At 44.3% G+C, this 18,271-nt stretch overlaps 1 protein-coding gene across 1 annotated transcript in view; it reads left to right on the plus strand.

Moving 5' to 3' along the window:
• Nucleotides 1-4,959: 4,959 nt before the first annotated feature.
• The window catches only part of LOC147715169 (uncharacterized), a 146,263-nt gene continuing 132,951 nt past the window's right edge, over nucleotides 4,960-18,271 (plus strand). The window contains exon 1 of the mRNA XM_086919773.1: nucleotides 4,960-5,109. Coding sequence (XP_086775899.1) covers nucleotides 4,960-5,109 — 150 coding nt within the window. The remainder of the gene's footprint in view (nucleotides 5,110-18,271) is intronic.

Here is an 18,271-nt window from a genome sequence, read left to right on the forward strand (position 1 = left end):
TTATTCGCTAATTGGGAATTCGCAAATAAGAAAGATTAAGAAATCGCTAAAAAATAGCGATTTTTTACATACATCCCATTTTGCGATTTCTAAATAGCGATTCCTTAAAAATCGCTATTTAGAAATCGCTAAATGGAATCTTGATACATCTGCCCCTATATGGGTTTAAAATATGCAGAACAGCTCAGATGTTATTTGTTATTGGTAGGCTTAATTTGTGTACGCCCCGGGCAAATAATCCAAATCTGCCTGAGATTTTTGGGGATCAACATATTAAAAGATGGGTGGAGCTTAATCTGAGTAGACTGGGGTTCTTCTTTTCTCCAGTTGACATAGTCTCCTTTGATGACATCAAGAACATATTTTGGTTGGATTGGAGGGATTTTTTTAAATACCTGCAAATTAGGGATTTTTTATCTAAAAACATGAGGTGGACCAATTGGATTTTCTAAAAATGCTGTAATTGACAATCTGGTAGATAACAGGGATATGTCAACATGGGTCATTTATAATCTCCTTAACTCAACAATGAAAGATGATCTGGAGAAATGGTCAGAGAAATAGCAAGAAAGGGTTGATATCTCAGATATGTTGTTCCATCAGTTTTATAAACTGGCACAGAATGTTTTATTACCCACTCGATTGTAAGCATAGTATCATAAAACCTGCTTTCTCTTTATTATACCCCATTTAAGATTGCTAAATGGGGAAGGGTAAGGGGACATACTGTCCTCACTGTGCATTGTCTTGGCCATCCATATTTATGCCTCATGTAGCATGCTTACACATGTGAACCAAGATATCGCTAAATATTTCAGGGAAGTGTTAGGATTGGAATGTATGCTTTCTCCCTGTCTGATCTTGTTAGGAGTGGCAGAGGAGGGGTGGATACTGTAGGGCAAGACTTAATCTTCATAGCTATGGCTGTTTTGCGGCTGTGCATTGCTTCAGCATGGTTGGACTCCAATCCTAAGGGATTTCAACAGTGGCTAGCCCTGTTCTTATAGGTCTACAATTTGGAGAACGCTGTCTATGCAAGGAAGGGGACTTGTGCTCGACAGAAAGGGGAAACAACACTTACAACGCAACTTTTACAACTCACTACCTTTACAACAAAACTTTTACACTGCAACATCCATTACAACGCATGCCATTACAACGCAACCATTACAACGCATGTCCCTACAACACATACCACTACAACGCATACCTTTACAACTCAGTCATTACAATTCATACCATTACAACGCATACCTACACTATCCAACACTTACCCTACTGTTGCACTCCCTGGAGTTAAATAGTAATTTGTACCCCTACACTATCCAATACTTACCCTACTGTTGCACCCCCTGGAATTTTAACCCCTACACTATCCAACACTTACCCTACTGTTGCACCCCCCGGAGTTAGAATAGTAATGTTTACCCCTACACTATCCAATACTTACCATGCATGCAATGTAATGGTATGCGTTGTAATGGTATGCGTTGTAAATGTAGTATGCGTTGTAGTGTAATGCGTTGTAAAGGTAGTTTCAAAGATTTTGTTGTAATGGCATGCGTTGTAATGGAATGCGTTGTAATGGATGTTGCGGTGTAAAAAATGCGTTGTAAAGGTATGCGTTGTAAAAGTATGTGTTGTAACGACATACATCCAACAGAAAGAGAAAGGCTTGAGAATCTGGGATCCACTGACAGAATGGGTTGAGGGGAGTTTTCAACCTGGCATTACCTGATAGTATTATTATCAGATTGCTGCTATGGCACACAGCACTTTAGAGCCATTTGGAGATTTTATGGGGCATATAAATGTTTGCTGGCTATTTAATGTTTATATTTCCATATGAGAAAGGGTTTTTAGGGAGATGTTTGTTAAAGCCTTAAGAATGAATTATATATATTTGTTATCTGGATCTCTCGTCAGCTGCTGGGGGGGTGGCTGGGTGGTGAGGGGTAATTGGGGTGTTTAAAATGATAAAATCCACAAAGCTACAGGGTTGATTCTTTTTTTCTCACTACAATTTTGTCGTTAACTCATGAATCTCCTCGTGTATTTAACCCCTTCCACACTCATGACGAGCTGGGCTCGTCATGGTGTAGCCTCCTCAAACACTGATGACGAGCCCAGCTCGTCATGAAATAAAGGAATACAGCAATTCCCAGCACAGGAGGGGAATTGCCTTAGCAGCCATGGAGTTAAGTACTTATTATTGATACAACGTGCAATAAATAAAACATTTTAAAAAAGATTATAGATATGTGGAGCATAAAAATAATAAAATGAAGCAGGTTAATAGTGAAAAGGGACAGCACATAACAACGGTATGCCTGAGGGTTTTTGAACATCCACACTCATGAATTTGTGGCCCTTCACAAACTCTTCTCTGAACCTGGCAAATGTCACGTGTTTCTTCTAGCAGCGGGCTTGAGCAACTCCCCTTTCAAGGTGTGAAGGGGACCAGAGCATCTCTGAAATGGGTGTAGCTGCAGTGGAAGGGGTTTATCCATAGGGTATACTTTATTTCGATTTGAATACTTATCCCTGATGTAAATTGTTGTATTTCTGAAGGAAAATAAAAGACAGAAAAAAGTGACATTTCACAGCGGGACTACTTTTCCTCAGTGCAGAATTGTGCTGGGTGTGCACTCCTGAACTCGGAAAGAGCAACACAGAAACATGTCACATGACATTCCCAGCAGTACACATTGAAACCCGGATTGGCACAACTTTCCAGGCGCATTTGTGGATTGCAAACAGTAATACATCTACACCCGTGTGTGGGAGTGCCTGGCACCATGCCATATTACAAACTGTAAGATATTGGGTAACTCAGGCAACAACCACAATCCTTCTCAGGATGATTGTTATGATGAACTACAAAAGTCACTAAATTAATCTGTGCTTACCTCTCTGGTAGTTTGGCACAAAAGCAGCCAGGGTTGGTTTAGAGGTAATGTGTAAATTATTTATGCAGCCATTGCTGGACTGGCCATAGGCGGGCATCAGGCATTTCCCCGGGAGGGTGAAAGGGTGGGGGCTGGTTTTGCAGTCTCAGGGCCGGTTTTGCTACCGGGGGCCGGTTTTCTAACAGTGCTGCAATATTGGCAGCCTGTAACAAAAGTAGCAAGCAAGCATTTCCACTCTTCGGGGGGGGGAGCAGGGGCGGCTCTAGGCTCATGATGGCCCTGAGTAGGGAGCGTAGGTAGGGGACCCCGGAAGAGGGGGTCTGGGCGGGGAAGAGCAGAGGCCAGTGACGAGGGGGGTCCAGGGTGTTTGGAAGTGGAACAGAGCCGGAGGCCGCCAAATCCCTGCCAGGGGCCGCCACGCAAATATGTATCCATCGCAGAGGATTATTATATTAGTGATATATTTTGGCATGGTGGCCCCTGGGGTTTGGTGGCCCTGTGCAGGTGCATAGCTTGCACATGCCTAAGGCCGCCCCTGGGGGAGGGGGTATTGGGTCGGGTCAAACAGTGCTTCATCAGGGGCTGGTCCAAGAAAATTGCCAGGGCTGCTTTGGTTTCCCAGTCCGGCCCTGGTGTGCCTAGAAGTGCAGATTAAATGTTAGGTTTTGTACATCGGCCAGTGCTACGTAGCGTGGTCGAAGGGTGGGTGCAGTGGTTGGGAATATACGAAAAATACAATTTATTCCAAATGATGAACGCTGTCTTGCTGTGCAATAGCGAAACTAAATCTATGACAAACTACTCTGGGGCAGGGCTTTTAAGTGGGCCAGGCCGGCCCCCCCTGCCGGTGCTCAGCGCCGACAGTTCTAAATAACAGGTGCTGAGACGGGTCTCTATCGGGCCTGAAGGTGAAAAGAAAAATCTTAGCTCTACAGCAGTCCCACCCTTCACTGTCTTTGAAGTAACTTCAAAGAGACTCGTTATAGTTCTTTCACAGTCTCATCTTTTCAGAACGGCAGCATTCATAGTTGTTGCCTACTTATCTTACATAATTAACAACCATTGGTAAAGCCAATAGCACTGACTTCTTGTCGTTGTAATGTTACTTGTTGTGTTATGTGCTGGATGCAAGGGCAGAAGTAGCAAAATACCAGTCCGGAGGCAAACTACCTAGGCACAGGTTTTTAGCTTGCGTATTTTTAAGTCACGCCCTTAATCTCAAAGGGGCCACCCCGGCCCCTTTAAGAGACCCCCTTGTTTTTTCATTCCACTTAAAGCCCTGCTCTGGGGAATCAATACTCAAAAAGAGCAACAGCAAGGAATATTTGTTATGAACAATGTCATAATTGAAGGGTAACTTGAACCGCCCACAACAAATGAACAGGAACAATGCAAGAGGATTTTGCACTCTCAAGGTTTTCTGCTTTGCAAATCTCGCCAGGTAAAGCACATGGAGAGTTATGTACGCTGACTGCAACAGAAAAGGGCATCCTCTATCGTGTATGGCAGCTCCAATTCCACATAAAGTCCTTCATTGTCATTTCCACTACATCTCTGGCTTGTAACCAGGCAGACATATCAGCCCCATTACTTCCTCTCAACATAGAACGAGGGCCTTATTGTTGAAAGTATCAGAGAAAGCAGTAAGTTCGCAAAGGTACTTTTTGTTTCATACATTTTTTCTGCCGTTTCTAAGCGCTAAATGGAGGAGGTGATAACGCATATTCGGCCTTGGGCCTTGGGCTATACAATCAGCACCCTTGGGTTGCTTAACAATTAGAATACGTTGTTTAGCGTTAGGGTCCCAGCAAGTAAATCTGCTAAATAGAGGTAAGTAATGTTTGCTCTTAAAACGCCATAAACATGAAATAAAAAATAAAAAGAATTTGAACTATAATAAAAGTTGTGGATGAGGGAAACTGACAGTGATTGTGACCTCATTCAGGAGGAATGTCAGCCCTCACAGCACTCCAGGCTGGTCTCCAGGATACACTTTGTATCATAAAAAAACAAGAGATTGGAGACACTGACTGACCTGCCCAGCTGAAGGATGGGATCCTGCCTTCAGAAAAAAGAGACACCGGAAGTGAAGAAGGCAAACAAGCCGGCAGACTCGCCAAAGGCTCAACGCAGTCCCGTCAAGAGGCCATTCTCTGAGATCATGAGTAGCGGAGAAGGCCTGGGCGATGACGCACTCACGGTGAGACTACGTCAGGTCTGTCAAAATAGACGGGGCCCGGGAATGTAAGACAGAGAGCTCAAGGGAAGCCGCAGCCCGGGACACATCCTGTCCAAGGTCACACAGCGCCTGTTAAAGGAGGGGCGTCCCACACTGTTTGGTTTAGCTGTGCCTCTGGTGATGTCAGAGGAGGGTCATTTACTGTAGAGTCCAGAAACTGACACACACCCCGACTAGAGAGGACAACAGTATGCTTATAACTTTTCCCGTTATTTTTGCAAGTCCCTTTCGGCACTGCTGGTGAGCTGCCGGATTAGAAAACAGATGAATTGATAAGCGAATCAATGAAGACATGAAGCATGGGCTGGGAGAGGGGGCGGCGGGGGGCAAGGTGATGTCTACTCACGCTAAATAGAGGCAAAGGACCCCTGAAACTTTGTTTAGGTTGTCCATCTCGTGGAACTACAAAAGGGTAGAGTGGGTACCTACTCCACTGGATATAGTGTATCGACTCGGTCGTACTTAGTAATCTTGTCTGCGCAAGCAGGGTTAAGAGTCTCCTCTCTCGATGGGGGTGGATTACATTTATCTAAATAAAATTGGTGTCTTCGTTGTTCTGAAAAAGGGTTAAAAAAAAGTGTAAAACGGTATTGGAACTTTGCCATTTGGGCGTTTCCCCAGTAGGTAGTAGGCTGGGGGATGCCCTCGAAGCAGGAAGGGGTGCCCATAACCAACCATGCCCCTCACTAGCCGATTCTAGCAGGACCAGACTGGGACCCAAAAGCAACTCTGGCAAGGTTTGGTCAGACCACCCATACTGCATGGAACGAGTCTGAGCGCCCCAAGGAGGTTAGAGGCTGATGCAATCATTATACGGCTGGATGAGACTAGAGACAGGGCTGACGTGCTCACTGGATGAATAGTGGAATGGTAATGAGTGGACGAATGAATTAATGCAAGAATGGATGACAATTGCATGGTGTATAACCAAACAGTAGAACGGTGCAAAGAAACACACTGTTTTGAATTATGAAGTGTCTGTATCATATATGCACTGGGCTGTGAGCCAAGCAACAGCAGAACCCTCACGTTCCTCCCACAAAGTCCTGAAGGGCATTGATGCTCATTGTGACCCTGCTGGAGACAGGAATGAACTAAATGCTAAAACAAATGGTTTTGAATCAACACTTAAAAACCATATGTTTTGTATGGTTTATTTTTAAAGTTTCAAAGCACTGCAGGCAGCCAACCCAGCCAGCTCGAGCCCCACCAACAAAACTGGCCCCCACCAGTACTGAAATCGACTCCCACTATGCCAGTCCACCAGGAAAACGCCTGAATCTTTAGTATCAGCCCGAGCCTGCTTTCTAGTCACAGCCTCTCGCTGTCTGGGCCTTGTTTACAGACAAAGACCATACTTTCCGGGGTCAAGAAAGTGTCTGTTTTACATTGTAATAGCATGTGTAAACTGACATGGGTCCTACTACTATGAAAGGAGTAATTTACAGTGAAGTGGCCTGGTCTCCATAAAAATGATGCTGCCAAGACTCTGCCTCCCGTGCTTATGCTGGCCTGCTGCTGAATCTAGAGTCAGTTGGTTTGTCAGAGAGTTTTTTCATCAAGCAGACAGTCCCCCATTTCTATGGTGGAAGGGGAAAAACACTGAGGCAGCAGGTCTGCCATGCTATGTCAACATGGTGGACCTTGTTGCCACTTATGCCAATTCTGTTGACTGGCGCACACATTGTGGGTCCATATACCTCTTATGATGCCAGCATTCTCTGATTATATGTGTTAGGATATTGCCATCTGGCCACTAGGTGGTGCTCATAACGGACCTCTTGGGTCCTGCCTTAATCCATGAATGGGAATATATGCACTTCTACACTTTGCATTCCCAGATGCACTATCTTCCTGCTGCATCATGGTCCCTGAAGTCCTTTCTGTCTCCAAACCCTGGTGGTGGTATTCTATTCTCTGTCTTGATTCCTGGATCCCACAGTCTTTCTGACCTCTTTACATCAACATTCTGGATATTTCACTTTCTGGGCTCCGACCCGTATTCTGTTCCTGGCTCTCCTGTGTTGTGTCTGCTGGTTTCCCAGTTCTCCTCTCCTCGTCCCAGTCTGCCTTTCCGTCATTGGTGGTACCTTATTCCTTGCAACTGGTTGACTCAAGTCAAGTCAATACAAAGTTTATTGTGTAGATTACTTAAAACCATGACAATAGAAAACATTTAAGACAAAAACACAATTATACAGAAGTAAAATAAAATGCTAGTTGCATGTCAAAACCATGCAATATGAATGGCTTATTGTGCCTGAGAAAAGGAAGCACTTAGTATATAGACTTTCTCTCTGCCATCTTCCCTTTCCCATGTCTGTTATGAAAATAATGGATAAAAGTAAGTTAAAAAACCTTCCATAAAATAAATAAAAAGTTGACAACAAAAAAAAGACTCCATTATGGCGTAGGCTAACTCTACTATGCATCAATGTCCGTTATCCATGGGTTAAGGGTTAATACATAATCGTCTCAGTGCTTTGTATAGAGTTTTTTAGGAAGTCCTGCGCAGCTTTAAAAAAATGTACCTATTCTTGCCAATTCAGGGGGGACCATTGTGCTAAAAATCCAGTTCATAGCTTGGCTGCATGTTCTTATGCCGTGAATTAAAAAGAGTGGCTTTAGTAAAGTTCGACGGCAATCAAGCAAGATCGGACAGCTGCACAGTAAATGTAAAAGAGATTCTGATTTGTAGCCACAGAGTCTGCACTTGTCTACTTTAGAAAGCAGCGGCCAGTTAGGATTAAAATCTTTGATTTGTAATGCCAGCATCCTTACTGCCAATTTTAGTCAGGCAGGCTTTCCCTATAGTACAATTGAGGTAAGGTTGTGCCCTAAGTCCAACTTGACTTTCATTGTTGTATGACGCTGCCAGGGCCCTTAATGGTGGAGTGGTATTAATTTTTTGCAGGTCCATGGTCTTGGAAAGTAATCTAGTCTGTTTTTTCATTATACTTCTTATTGCAGCGAACGTAAATGAAGAAGTATTTAAAGTGGTCAAGTTGATTTGTAAAGTTTCTGCTGATGTCTTTAAGTAAGTGGACCATGGATTGATTTTATGTTTGAAGATATCTTGCAAAATAAATTTCAGGGTGCCCGGTGTTGCCGTGATACATCTGTGATAGTACTTTACAAAAGACCCCATACTTGACCATGTGATGCCCTCAAGGCCAAATTCAAGTCTGACCAAGGGTCCCCTGGTATAACAGGGCCATTTAAACACTCTTTTGTATATTTTTGGATGTAATTTTTTGATGGTGTTGGTGAGTTGACCTGGAAAGGCCTCACTGCCGTAGGTAGTTGCGGATGGTAATACTGCCCTGAGTACCTTTCTAATTGGCGCAGAGGATGGACTTTTAAGGGAGCGTGTAATTGACACAGTCTTGTGGTTATTAACACTGCCTTGTTCTTTATGTGACACTTGTTTGTTGTTGATGTGCCGTTTGCAGAAAACCATGTGCCCAAATAGTTATAGGATATGGCTCCAGAGATTTTTAAGGGACCAAGGGACCAATTGTTTTTTTTTTTTTTTGCATCCTTCCGAATGATAGAACCTTTGTTTTTGCTTTGTTTACTTTCAGTTTATTTACACTATTGTATAGGTGGAGAGAGTTTAGTGCTCGCTGGAGACCTATTTTTGAGTTGTCGAGGAGGACGATGTCGTCCGTGTATTGCAATATTGTGATCTTTGTGTTGCCGACTTTTGGGGAGAATAGATTAGCGTTGGTAAGCGCCCGCGGCATGTCCGCTGTATATAAATTAAACAACATTGGAGCAAGGACGCACCCTTGCTTTAACCCTTGGGTGGTATTGATCTTCTTGGTTAGCGCAGTGTCTGACAACTTGACCCTCACCCAGGTAGTTGTGTATAGCGATATGATGGAATTGAGAAGGCCGCCAGGAATACGCCACGCCTGCAGTTTTCTCCAAAGAATGCCTATGTCCACCAGATCGAATGCAGATGAATAGTCCACGAAACATGCGTAGAGTGCTGGTGTCTTCTGGTTTGTTGCCTGGTAGGCAAGGTAGGATAGGGTGATTATGTTGTCCAGTGTGGAGGAATTAGGTCTAAAGCCAGTTTGGCAAAAAGGAATTATTGCGTTTGTTGTTGCCCAAGCCTCTAGATCTTTTAAGAGTGCGGCTGCATAGATCTTAGCCTCAATATCCAACAAGGCTATCAGCCGATAATTATAGGGATTCAGTCTGTCGCCCCTTTTAAAAATTGGGTGCAATATTGAACCTCTCCAGCTGTCGGGTACTTGATGGAGTTTAGTGCAGGTTGTAAACAGTGAGAGAAGTATTGCAGACCATAATGACGAGTCTTCTTTGAACAGTTGGACCGGGAGGCCATTCAGACCAGGTGCACCTGAGGATCTTATTTTGCTCAGTACTTTTTTAATACTATTAATCGTAAATGTGGAGGCACTGTCCTCTGAGTCATCCGAAGCATCTGAGTATTCAGGCTGAGAGGCTCCTGTTTGATCAACTACATAGAGGTTGTTTACCTGCGAAGACCACATTGCTTCAGTGATGGAGTTGCTCCTTACTTGGTCTCGGCTTGTTTTGTTTTTGATGTATCTTCATATGTCTGCATGATTATGATTGCTCCTGATTGAGTGGACATATTGCCAATCCTTTTCCCTCTGTTGATTTTTTTCCTGCCTTATCAATTGCCTATGCTTTTTTCTTGCACCCTGGAGTTCCAAAGACAGGTCGACTTTGGTTAGTACATTGCAAGTTTTCTTGAGTGCCATTGTCGGCTTACGAATGTGCAGTGAGCTCACCAAAATCGTTTGATTATAGTTGATTGGTATTAACTGGTGCTTCCTGGGGCCTTTTTGAGGATTAAGTAATTCATGGATGCCCCTAATAATGGGAGTCCAGTGAGATAGTAGGTATTCGCCGCTTTGGGCTTGCAAGGACTGTCCTGTGGCTGCTTTCCAAAATGCAAAATTCCGTAAATTGATTAGGTGAAATCTTTCGTCGTTGCATGAAGTACCCAACACTTTATGACCTTTGTGTTTCAGGAGATTTACATTAAATGTTGTACAAAGTGGTAGATGGTCACTATCTTTGGAAAAAGGCACTTTGAAGCTCGCAAGTTGATTAATAAGGTTCGCTGTGGCAAAAACGTAGTCGATGGTACTTATTCCTTTGAAGGTCTTCAGGGATTGGGATGATGAACCTTGGCTGTTTGGTAAGAGCTGTAAAAATTGTAATCCATGTTCACTTAAGATGTTATTCATTTGGGTACTTAAAGGATTTAGAGATAAAGAGGTGGTGTTAAATGATCCTAATTTTCGTAGGTTAAAGTCTCCGCAGAATATTGTGTCGTAGTTAACATGGTCACAGAGGGTTTGGTCCAGATTATCGCACAGCTGGCGAAGACGACTTGCTCGATCTGAGCCGAAGCTGTTGAAATAGACATTGATCAGGAGGATTTTAAAGCGGGGCGCCAACGGCTTACTGCTCTCCAATACGAGCGCTTGAAGCATCTCATCTTGGGTTGAAATTGATCGTGTTTTTATTTTCATATTCAAGTTGAGATATATTGACAGGCCTCCAGAGGGCCTCCCAAAGATGTTTTTTTTCTTAGCTACGTGGTGGATCCCTTGGAAGCCAACAATTGTTAAAGGTGTTAGAGCCCATGTTTCTTGGAAACAAAGAACATCAGACTCCAATAGGAGGTGGTCTCCTGTTCTCCTCCCCTGAGCCTCCTGCTATTTTGCTTGTTGAGCACAGAGTGCAGCACATCACAACTGACCTTGTTGCTGTGTCTCCTTCCTCTCTGTTTGATCCTGCAGCTATTTTCCAGGTTTGCCTTTGCTTTCAGTTTTCATTGTTTTTCGTTTTCAAGTCTGTTTATTGAATATAATGAAAATACAAGGAATCAAACAAGTAGGAGAAATACAGCAAAAAAGTTAAAACCAAAGTCCATCACAGGTAGCGATATACAGCATTGCGTCTCTGCCAAACATAAACAATAGCTGTAACCCAAATCTAAAGGTGGGTAAAAGACAGAGGGAGAGATATGTGGTGTGGTCCTCTTAGTGAATGAAATAGAATATTGCCTCTGCTGAAGAAGCCCCACTGCAAGTGTGCTCAAGGTTAGACATACACGTGGGTCTATCGCTATTGAGAAGACTGAGTGATCAATGTTCAGTTATGTATTTCAAATATGGTATACCTGTGTTCATCTCTGAGATTTCTTAATATCAAACCTGGAGAGAAAAAAAGGCGTACATCTCAAACTTCCAACAAATAAAGGGGACACAACTCCCCAAACAGGGAAAGAAAGAGAGGGATGGTGTTCCTGAAGCACCTTGGAGTGGGGAGGGGGGGGGGGGGCTTTACGGAGGGGGGAGGTAAAGAACTCTTCTATTGCTCCGATGAGGCCGCAGACACCGGCTGTCAACCTCTAGGATACGTTTTTTAATGCTATGTTCCTGGCCTGATTAGTTATTTGTCTTTATTGCCTGTCTTTTCTTTATCCTGCCTCCTCGTTTCCCTGTTTGCCCTGTCCCTAGTTCTGACTGCACACATCCAATCTGTCTTGTATATGCAGATTATTTGTCTTGGATTATATGTTCCGGTTCTGATTGTGTATTCCTGCACGGTCCTAGTTAGTGTGCAGATTTCCAGTCCTGTGTATTCCAGGGTTAACCCTGACCCTTATTCTAGTCCAGATGTCCCCTGAGCCCAGATCCTGTTTATGTGTACCTTACACTGTTCTCTAATGTGTCTGTATTATTATCCTGATTTTTATTGCCTCAAAGAGTGCAGGCTAGACTCCAAAGCGTGCGCCTTTGGCTCAGAGAACCACCCAGCACTCCTCATAGGCGCTGCTGGGATTCTCATTGAACTCTGTGAGATTTGTCTGCTCCTTGCCTTCTTGTAAGATTTTTTTTAACCTCACAACGAGATCCCTTCTGGGGGTATAGAAACCATCATCGATGATCGTTTGTCTATCACTTTCATGCTTTTACTGTCCTGTTGTTTGTACTAGTGTTAATTACATAGTTTCTCTTGCAGACCTCCAGTTTTTTATACCCTGCCTGTTCTAACCTGCCTTTCTCCTGCTTTCTTCCCGCCCTTCAGGGACTCTCTTATTTATGTTTGAGCCCTTCTCTAGAAAGCCTTTAAAAATGACCTTGACTTGTTCTGAACTTAGCTAATGTCCAAACTAGCTACTTTCTTGACAACATGCATTGAAAAAGTGCGACCTCCTAAGAGTTCTTTACAGACTGAAACAGGTAGGTGCACATTTTTTCTAATTTGTTTGTGCTTTGTATACATGTTATAGCATACATATGTGCAATAGCACCATAGGCCATTTGTTCAAAAATCATTTTTCTCAAAGTGCTTTGCAATTCAATAAATTCAGTAACATGAATAAGACAAGCATTTGCAATGCAATGGTCTCGGCATCATTAAAGGTAGAGCAATTGGCATTGCTCATGACATTTCTTTTTTTTCTTTAAATCATAAATAAATGGCATTGTCATTTACATTGCCAATACACACCACTCTGCACCTGCACTCACTGCTCTGCACACTCACTACTCTGCACACTCACTACTCTGCACTCACTACTCTGCACACTCACTACTCTGCACTCACTACTCTGCACTCACTACTCTGCACTCACTACTCTGCACTCACTACTCTGCACTCACTACTCTGCACTCACTACTCTGCACTCTGCACTCACTACTCTGCACTCTGCACTCACTACTCTGCACTCACTACTCTGCACTCTGCACTCACTACTCTGCACTCACTACTCTGCACTCTGCACTCACTACTCTGCACTCTGCACTCACTACTCTGCACTCACTACTCTGCACTCACTACTCTGCACTCACTACTCTGCACTCACTACTCTGCACTCACTACTCTGCACTCACTACTCTGCACTCTGCACTCACTACTCTGCACTCTGCACTCACTACTCTGCACTCTGCACTCACTACTCTGCACTCTGCACTCACTACTCTGCACTCTGCACTCACTACTCTGCACTCACTACTCTGCACTCACTACTCTGCACTCACTACTCTGCACTCACTACTCTGCACTCACTACTCTGCACTCTGCACTCACTACTCTGCACTCTGCACTCACTACTCTGCACTCTGCACTCACTACTCTGCACTCTGCACTCTGCACTCACTACTCTGCACTCACTACTCTGCACTCACTACTCTGCACTCACTACTCTGCACTCACTACTCTGCACTCACTACTCTGCACTCACTACTCTGCACTCACTACTCTGCACTCACTACTCTGCACTCACTAGTCTGCACTCTGCACTCACTACTCTGCACTCTGCACTCACTACTCTGCACTCTGCACTCACTACTCTGCACTCTGCACTCACTACTCTGCACTCTGCACTCACTACTCTGCACTCACTACTCTGCACTCACTACTCTGCACTCACTACTCTGCACTCACTACTCTGCACTCTGCACTCACTACTCTGCACTCTGCACTCACTACTCTGCACTCACTACTCTGCACTCTGCACTCACTACTCTGCACTCTGCACTCACTACTCTGCACTCACTACTCTGCACTCACTACTCTGCACTCACTACTCTGCATTACCACTCTGCACTCACTACTCTGCACTCACTACTCTGCACTCACTACTCTGCACTCACTACTCTGCACTCACTACTCTGCACTCTGCACTCACTACTCTGCACTCTGCACTCACTACTCTGCACTCACTACTCTGCACTCTGCACTCACTACTCTGCACTCTGCACTCACTACTCTGCACTCACTACTCTGCACTCACTACTCTGCACTCACTACTCTGCACTCACTACTCTGCATTACCACTCTGCACTCACTACTCTGCACTCACTACTCTGCACTCACTACTCTGCACTCACTACTCTGCACTCACTACTCTGCACTCACTACTCTACACTCACTGCTCTGCACTCACTGCTCTGGTCTCACTGCTCTGCACTCACTGCTCTGCACTCACTACTCTGCACTCACTACTCTGCATTACCACTCTGCACTCACTACTCACTACTCTGCATTACCAGTTGGCTTAAGTTCACTTAAGTTATTAAAGATGAGCAAACAGGAAAGGAAATACCTAGGTACTTCTCATGGTGGCAGCGTGGTGGGGACGCTTGATCAGTTTATTCTTAGGGGACCTCTGTACCGAGCATCTGTTGTCTCTGGTCCAGTTATTAAATAGGAGATCTTCCCTAGGGACTATAGCTACAGCTCGCTCGCCAGCTCATCAAGATGTAATCATTATTATACCATCGACTAATATTGAGGTTGGCGTTGAAGTTCCATATCCCCTTGGAACACTAGAGGATTCCCCAAAATCGCCACTGACCCAAAGTAACATTACAGCCAGCGTCTCTACACGTGCATCTGCCACATCCCCAAATAAAAAAACCTCTACCAAATGATTAACTCTGGAACCGGCAGTAAAAAGGAAGCGGGGAGGAGGACCACAAAGGCCTTGTAGAGCCTTGTAGAGCAAAAGTGGCAAGGTCGAACAAAACCCGTGACAGTGTCTCACCCGAGGAGGGCAGTCCTATAATTAATGCCGATTTGGTTGATGGTGATACCAATTATGCAGCGGAAAATGGTATTAACTCGAACTGTGATTTAGAACAGTGGAAGACATTTGAGAGTATTTTAACTACCTTGCTATCTCCTATTACACAAAAACTAACCAAGATAGAGGAATGTTTGGACAATTACGAATCTCTGGTGAGGTCAAGGTTTGTTGTAAAAAGGGATAACATCTGCAATACACACACACTTGGATCGACAAGCTTTTATACCCAACGAGCTGCAAGCGAAACCTAACGTGGGGCGGGACTGAGAAAACGAAACCTATCGTGGGGCGGGACTTCCGTTTTGTGAAGCCCGCGCCCACGGAGTGCCTGGAGGAGCACCGAGGGAGAGCCCCGCGGTCGGAGGGCCTTTGACCGGTGAGCGGAGCGGGGGGAGGGGGGGGGAGAGAGAATGCCTGTATGTCTGCGTGTCCGGAGGGCCTTTGACCGGTGAGCGGAGCGGGGGGGGGGGGGGAGAGAATGCCTGTATGTCTGCATGTGTGTGTGCGCGACGGCGGAGGGGTGGGGGGCGGGGTGCGACGGCGGAGGGGAGGGGTGCGACAACGGAGGGGTGGGGGGGATGCTCGGTGCACGTGTGTGTGTGTGTGTGTATGCATGCGACGCTGGGTTCGCTGTATGTGTGGGTGCGTGCGTGCATGAGCGCTCGTGTGTGTCTGTCGCTGTTTCTGCGCATGCGCGTGTGGTGTAGCTGCTTCCCAGGAGACAGCAGCTGAGCGCGTTCGCGAGCGCGTGGCCAGCGGAAATCGCCTCCTTGAGGCAATGCGCGTGACCAAGGCTGTCTCCTGGGAAGCATCGTCCCTGACATAAGATCTCGGCGGAGACGCGCTTACGCGCGTCTTTTAGCCGAGACCTAAAAAAATGATCCGCTTGGATGTAAAACATAAATTAAGCTCCTTCACCAGTGCTAATGTTGTGCTTGAAAAAGTGTGACCTAGGCCTGAGACAACTGAATGGCAGATGGGCTGGCATGTAGATTGGCGACTGGTGACATTTGAAAGTGGTGGGGTGTAAAATTTGGGTATGACATTTATGTAGTGAGTGACATGAGCAAGCTTAATGGATAAACGTGGGGTCCAAAGTCGCCTCTCCTCCTGAGAAAAAATTGAAAACATGATTGGCAAATGGTGCATTTTATAGCAAATTAATTTAGAGATAAAGTATGGCTTATAAAGCAGTGGAAACGTATAGTCTTGAAATACTAAACACATTTAAAACTGCACCATACTGCATTAATGTGTTCAACAGTAAATATAATGTGCAAATTGTACAGTGCTACAACTTCAGGCCCTTTAAAGTGTGTGCTTGCCTAGTGTTGTATACTGCATGCAGCATCATTTTTGGAAGAAAATGCTCTAAACAGGCTTTGGGAAGCACCTACAGCTGCTGGCTGCATTCAGTCACTTAGAAATATGTGCAGACAGGTCTTTAAGAAAGATGAAAAATTGTGGGGGCTCTCTAAATGGAACATTTAAAAGAAATTTCTAATTTCCATAGTGTGCCACCCAACCAGTATTTTGGTTTCTCTCCGAAATGTAATTGCATTCAGACATATATAACACAACAACTTAGATACACCTCAAATATGTCACTGTGATTGGCTTTGTCAATGAATTGTTGTTAAGCTAGATAAATGAGTAACAATAATAATTTGTTATAAATTATTACCATTGGAAATGTTTCACTTCTGAAATTGTGAGTTTGAAAATTAAATAGCATGGAGGCCTGTGGAAGAATTTTCGGCCTTCAGTTATTTGCTCTATATGTTAGATATGTATGCCCATTTGTTTCAGCACATCTTGCCCATCTGCACCTCTTCTTCTGCCTTTCTTTCCTCTTCCGCACCCTCTCTGCACTTCCTCGCATCTTCCTGGCATTACCACTTCCAAAAATATATACGGCACTCACTCACATTTAAGCACTTTATTTCCTCTAGCTTTTACCTTGAAAATATTTTGACATCTGTGTACAAGAGTAATAAGATAGTCAAAATAATACAGAAACACAGCATGATAAAATAGCTAGCACTCTTGGGGAATGCAAGATTAAGCAAATAATGTGAAATAAGAGAGGAACCAAATTGCTGGGATGCATTGACTTAACTTTTTTCACATTCACTGTTTGTAAATCAATTCATGTTTTTGACATTAATGTTAAGGGCATGAAGGTAGGGACAGTTTAATTGCCGTACAGCAGATGTCTTTACTGAGCACATATTTCTCCCTTCCTGCTTGACTCGGATATTTGGATATTCCCTACACTTCCGCCACACTGGTTTAATGAATAGGAATATGTGTGCACGTTCACAGACAGGTCTGTCTTGTTTACATGTGTAATTTTTGCTTTTAACTGTATGTTACAAGCAGGTTGGTTAAAGGAAGGAAATGCTGCTGCCATCTACGGCTGGTTCACTATATAAAGAGCATATTATACTCCGGAAAGATTACATAGATACACAGGCCAAGACACTTCGGCCTGTGATAGGTGCCCGGAACCCATGACAGATTTCATGCACCTTGCGTGGTCCTGCCCTAGAATATATACATTTTGGGAATTGATTTTTAAGGAGCTAGCAAAAATATTTGAAATAGAGCTTGCCCCGGATCCAGCCCTGGCACTGCTGGGTTATTCCAAAAACATTGCGCGAGGGAAGCGTAGACTGCTGCTTGCGAAATGCGGAGTCGCTGTCCATTGGCTGCGTGGCCCTACCCCCACCATGACACAGTGGTCACGAGATATGCTTTACTGTAGCACACAGACGGAGAATTACAGTGAACTACTACCTCCCAGGAGCCGCCCCAAAAACTTCTGGGGACTACACACGACATACATTACCAACAGGGGACAGTAAAAAATGGAGATTGCAGATGATATTCCACTAAAGGACCACCCATCAGTTGCGGACTGACTACACGAAAAACTTAGCGCGACAGACACGACGTAAACAGAACAGGGACTCCCCGCCCCCACACACATAGGGCATTACTGCAACTTGTTCTGGTAGGGTGGAGAACAACCACACCACGTTCATTACGGTGCTTAATGACACCTCCTTATGATGCTGTGCTACAATGTGTTCAGATGGTTTGATGTAATTTTGGATTGTGCTAAAATGTGTAACATGTGTATGCTTCACTGCGGACAGGATACTGCATTTAGCTTCTTGTTTGAGCTGTACATTTTTGGAAAATAAATGTAATAACTATAAAATCTGGGGAGAGAATGTGAGGCTAAGGCAGTCATTCACATTTCTTAATTATACCAACCATTGTCTATGCCCGGGAAGCACTATGTGACTGGCATGTCCTTGTCTCTAAGCTACCTTTGGTTGCTATTTCACTGTAACCTTATCCCGGTGCACACGTCCAGTGGATTGCCAATGGTGTGAGTGTCTAACTCACTGATCCACCTACTGTTTTAGAAAAAGCATTTAATTACATGATGCATTATCAGTTCGAAAAGTTCAGCAAGCATTTAAAAATTTCCCCCTATGCTGTTCA

Source organism: Lissotriton vulgaris, chromosome 5, assembly GCF_964263255.1.
Source record: "Lissotriton vulgaris chromosome 5, aLisVul1.2, whole genome shotgun sequence".
In the NCBI taxonomy this organism is placed as follows: domain Eukaryota; kingdom Metazoa; phylum Chordata; class Amphibia; order Caudata; family Salamandridae; genus Lissotriton; species Lissotriton vulgaris.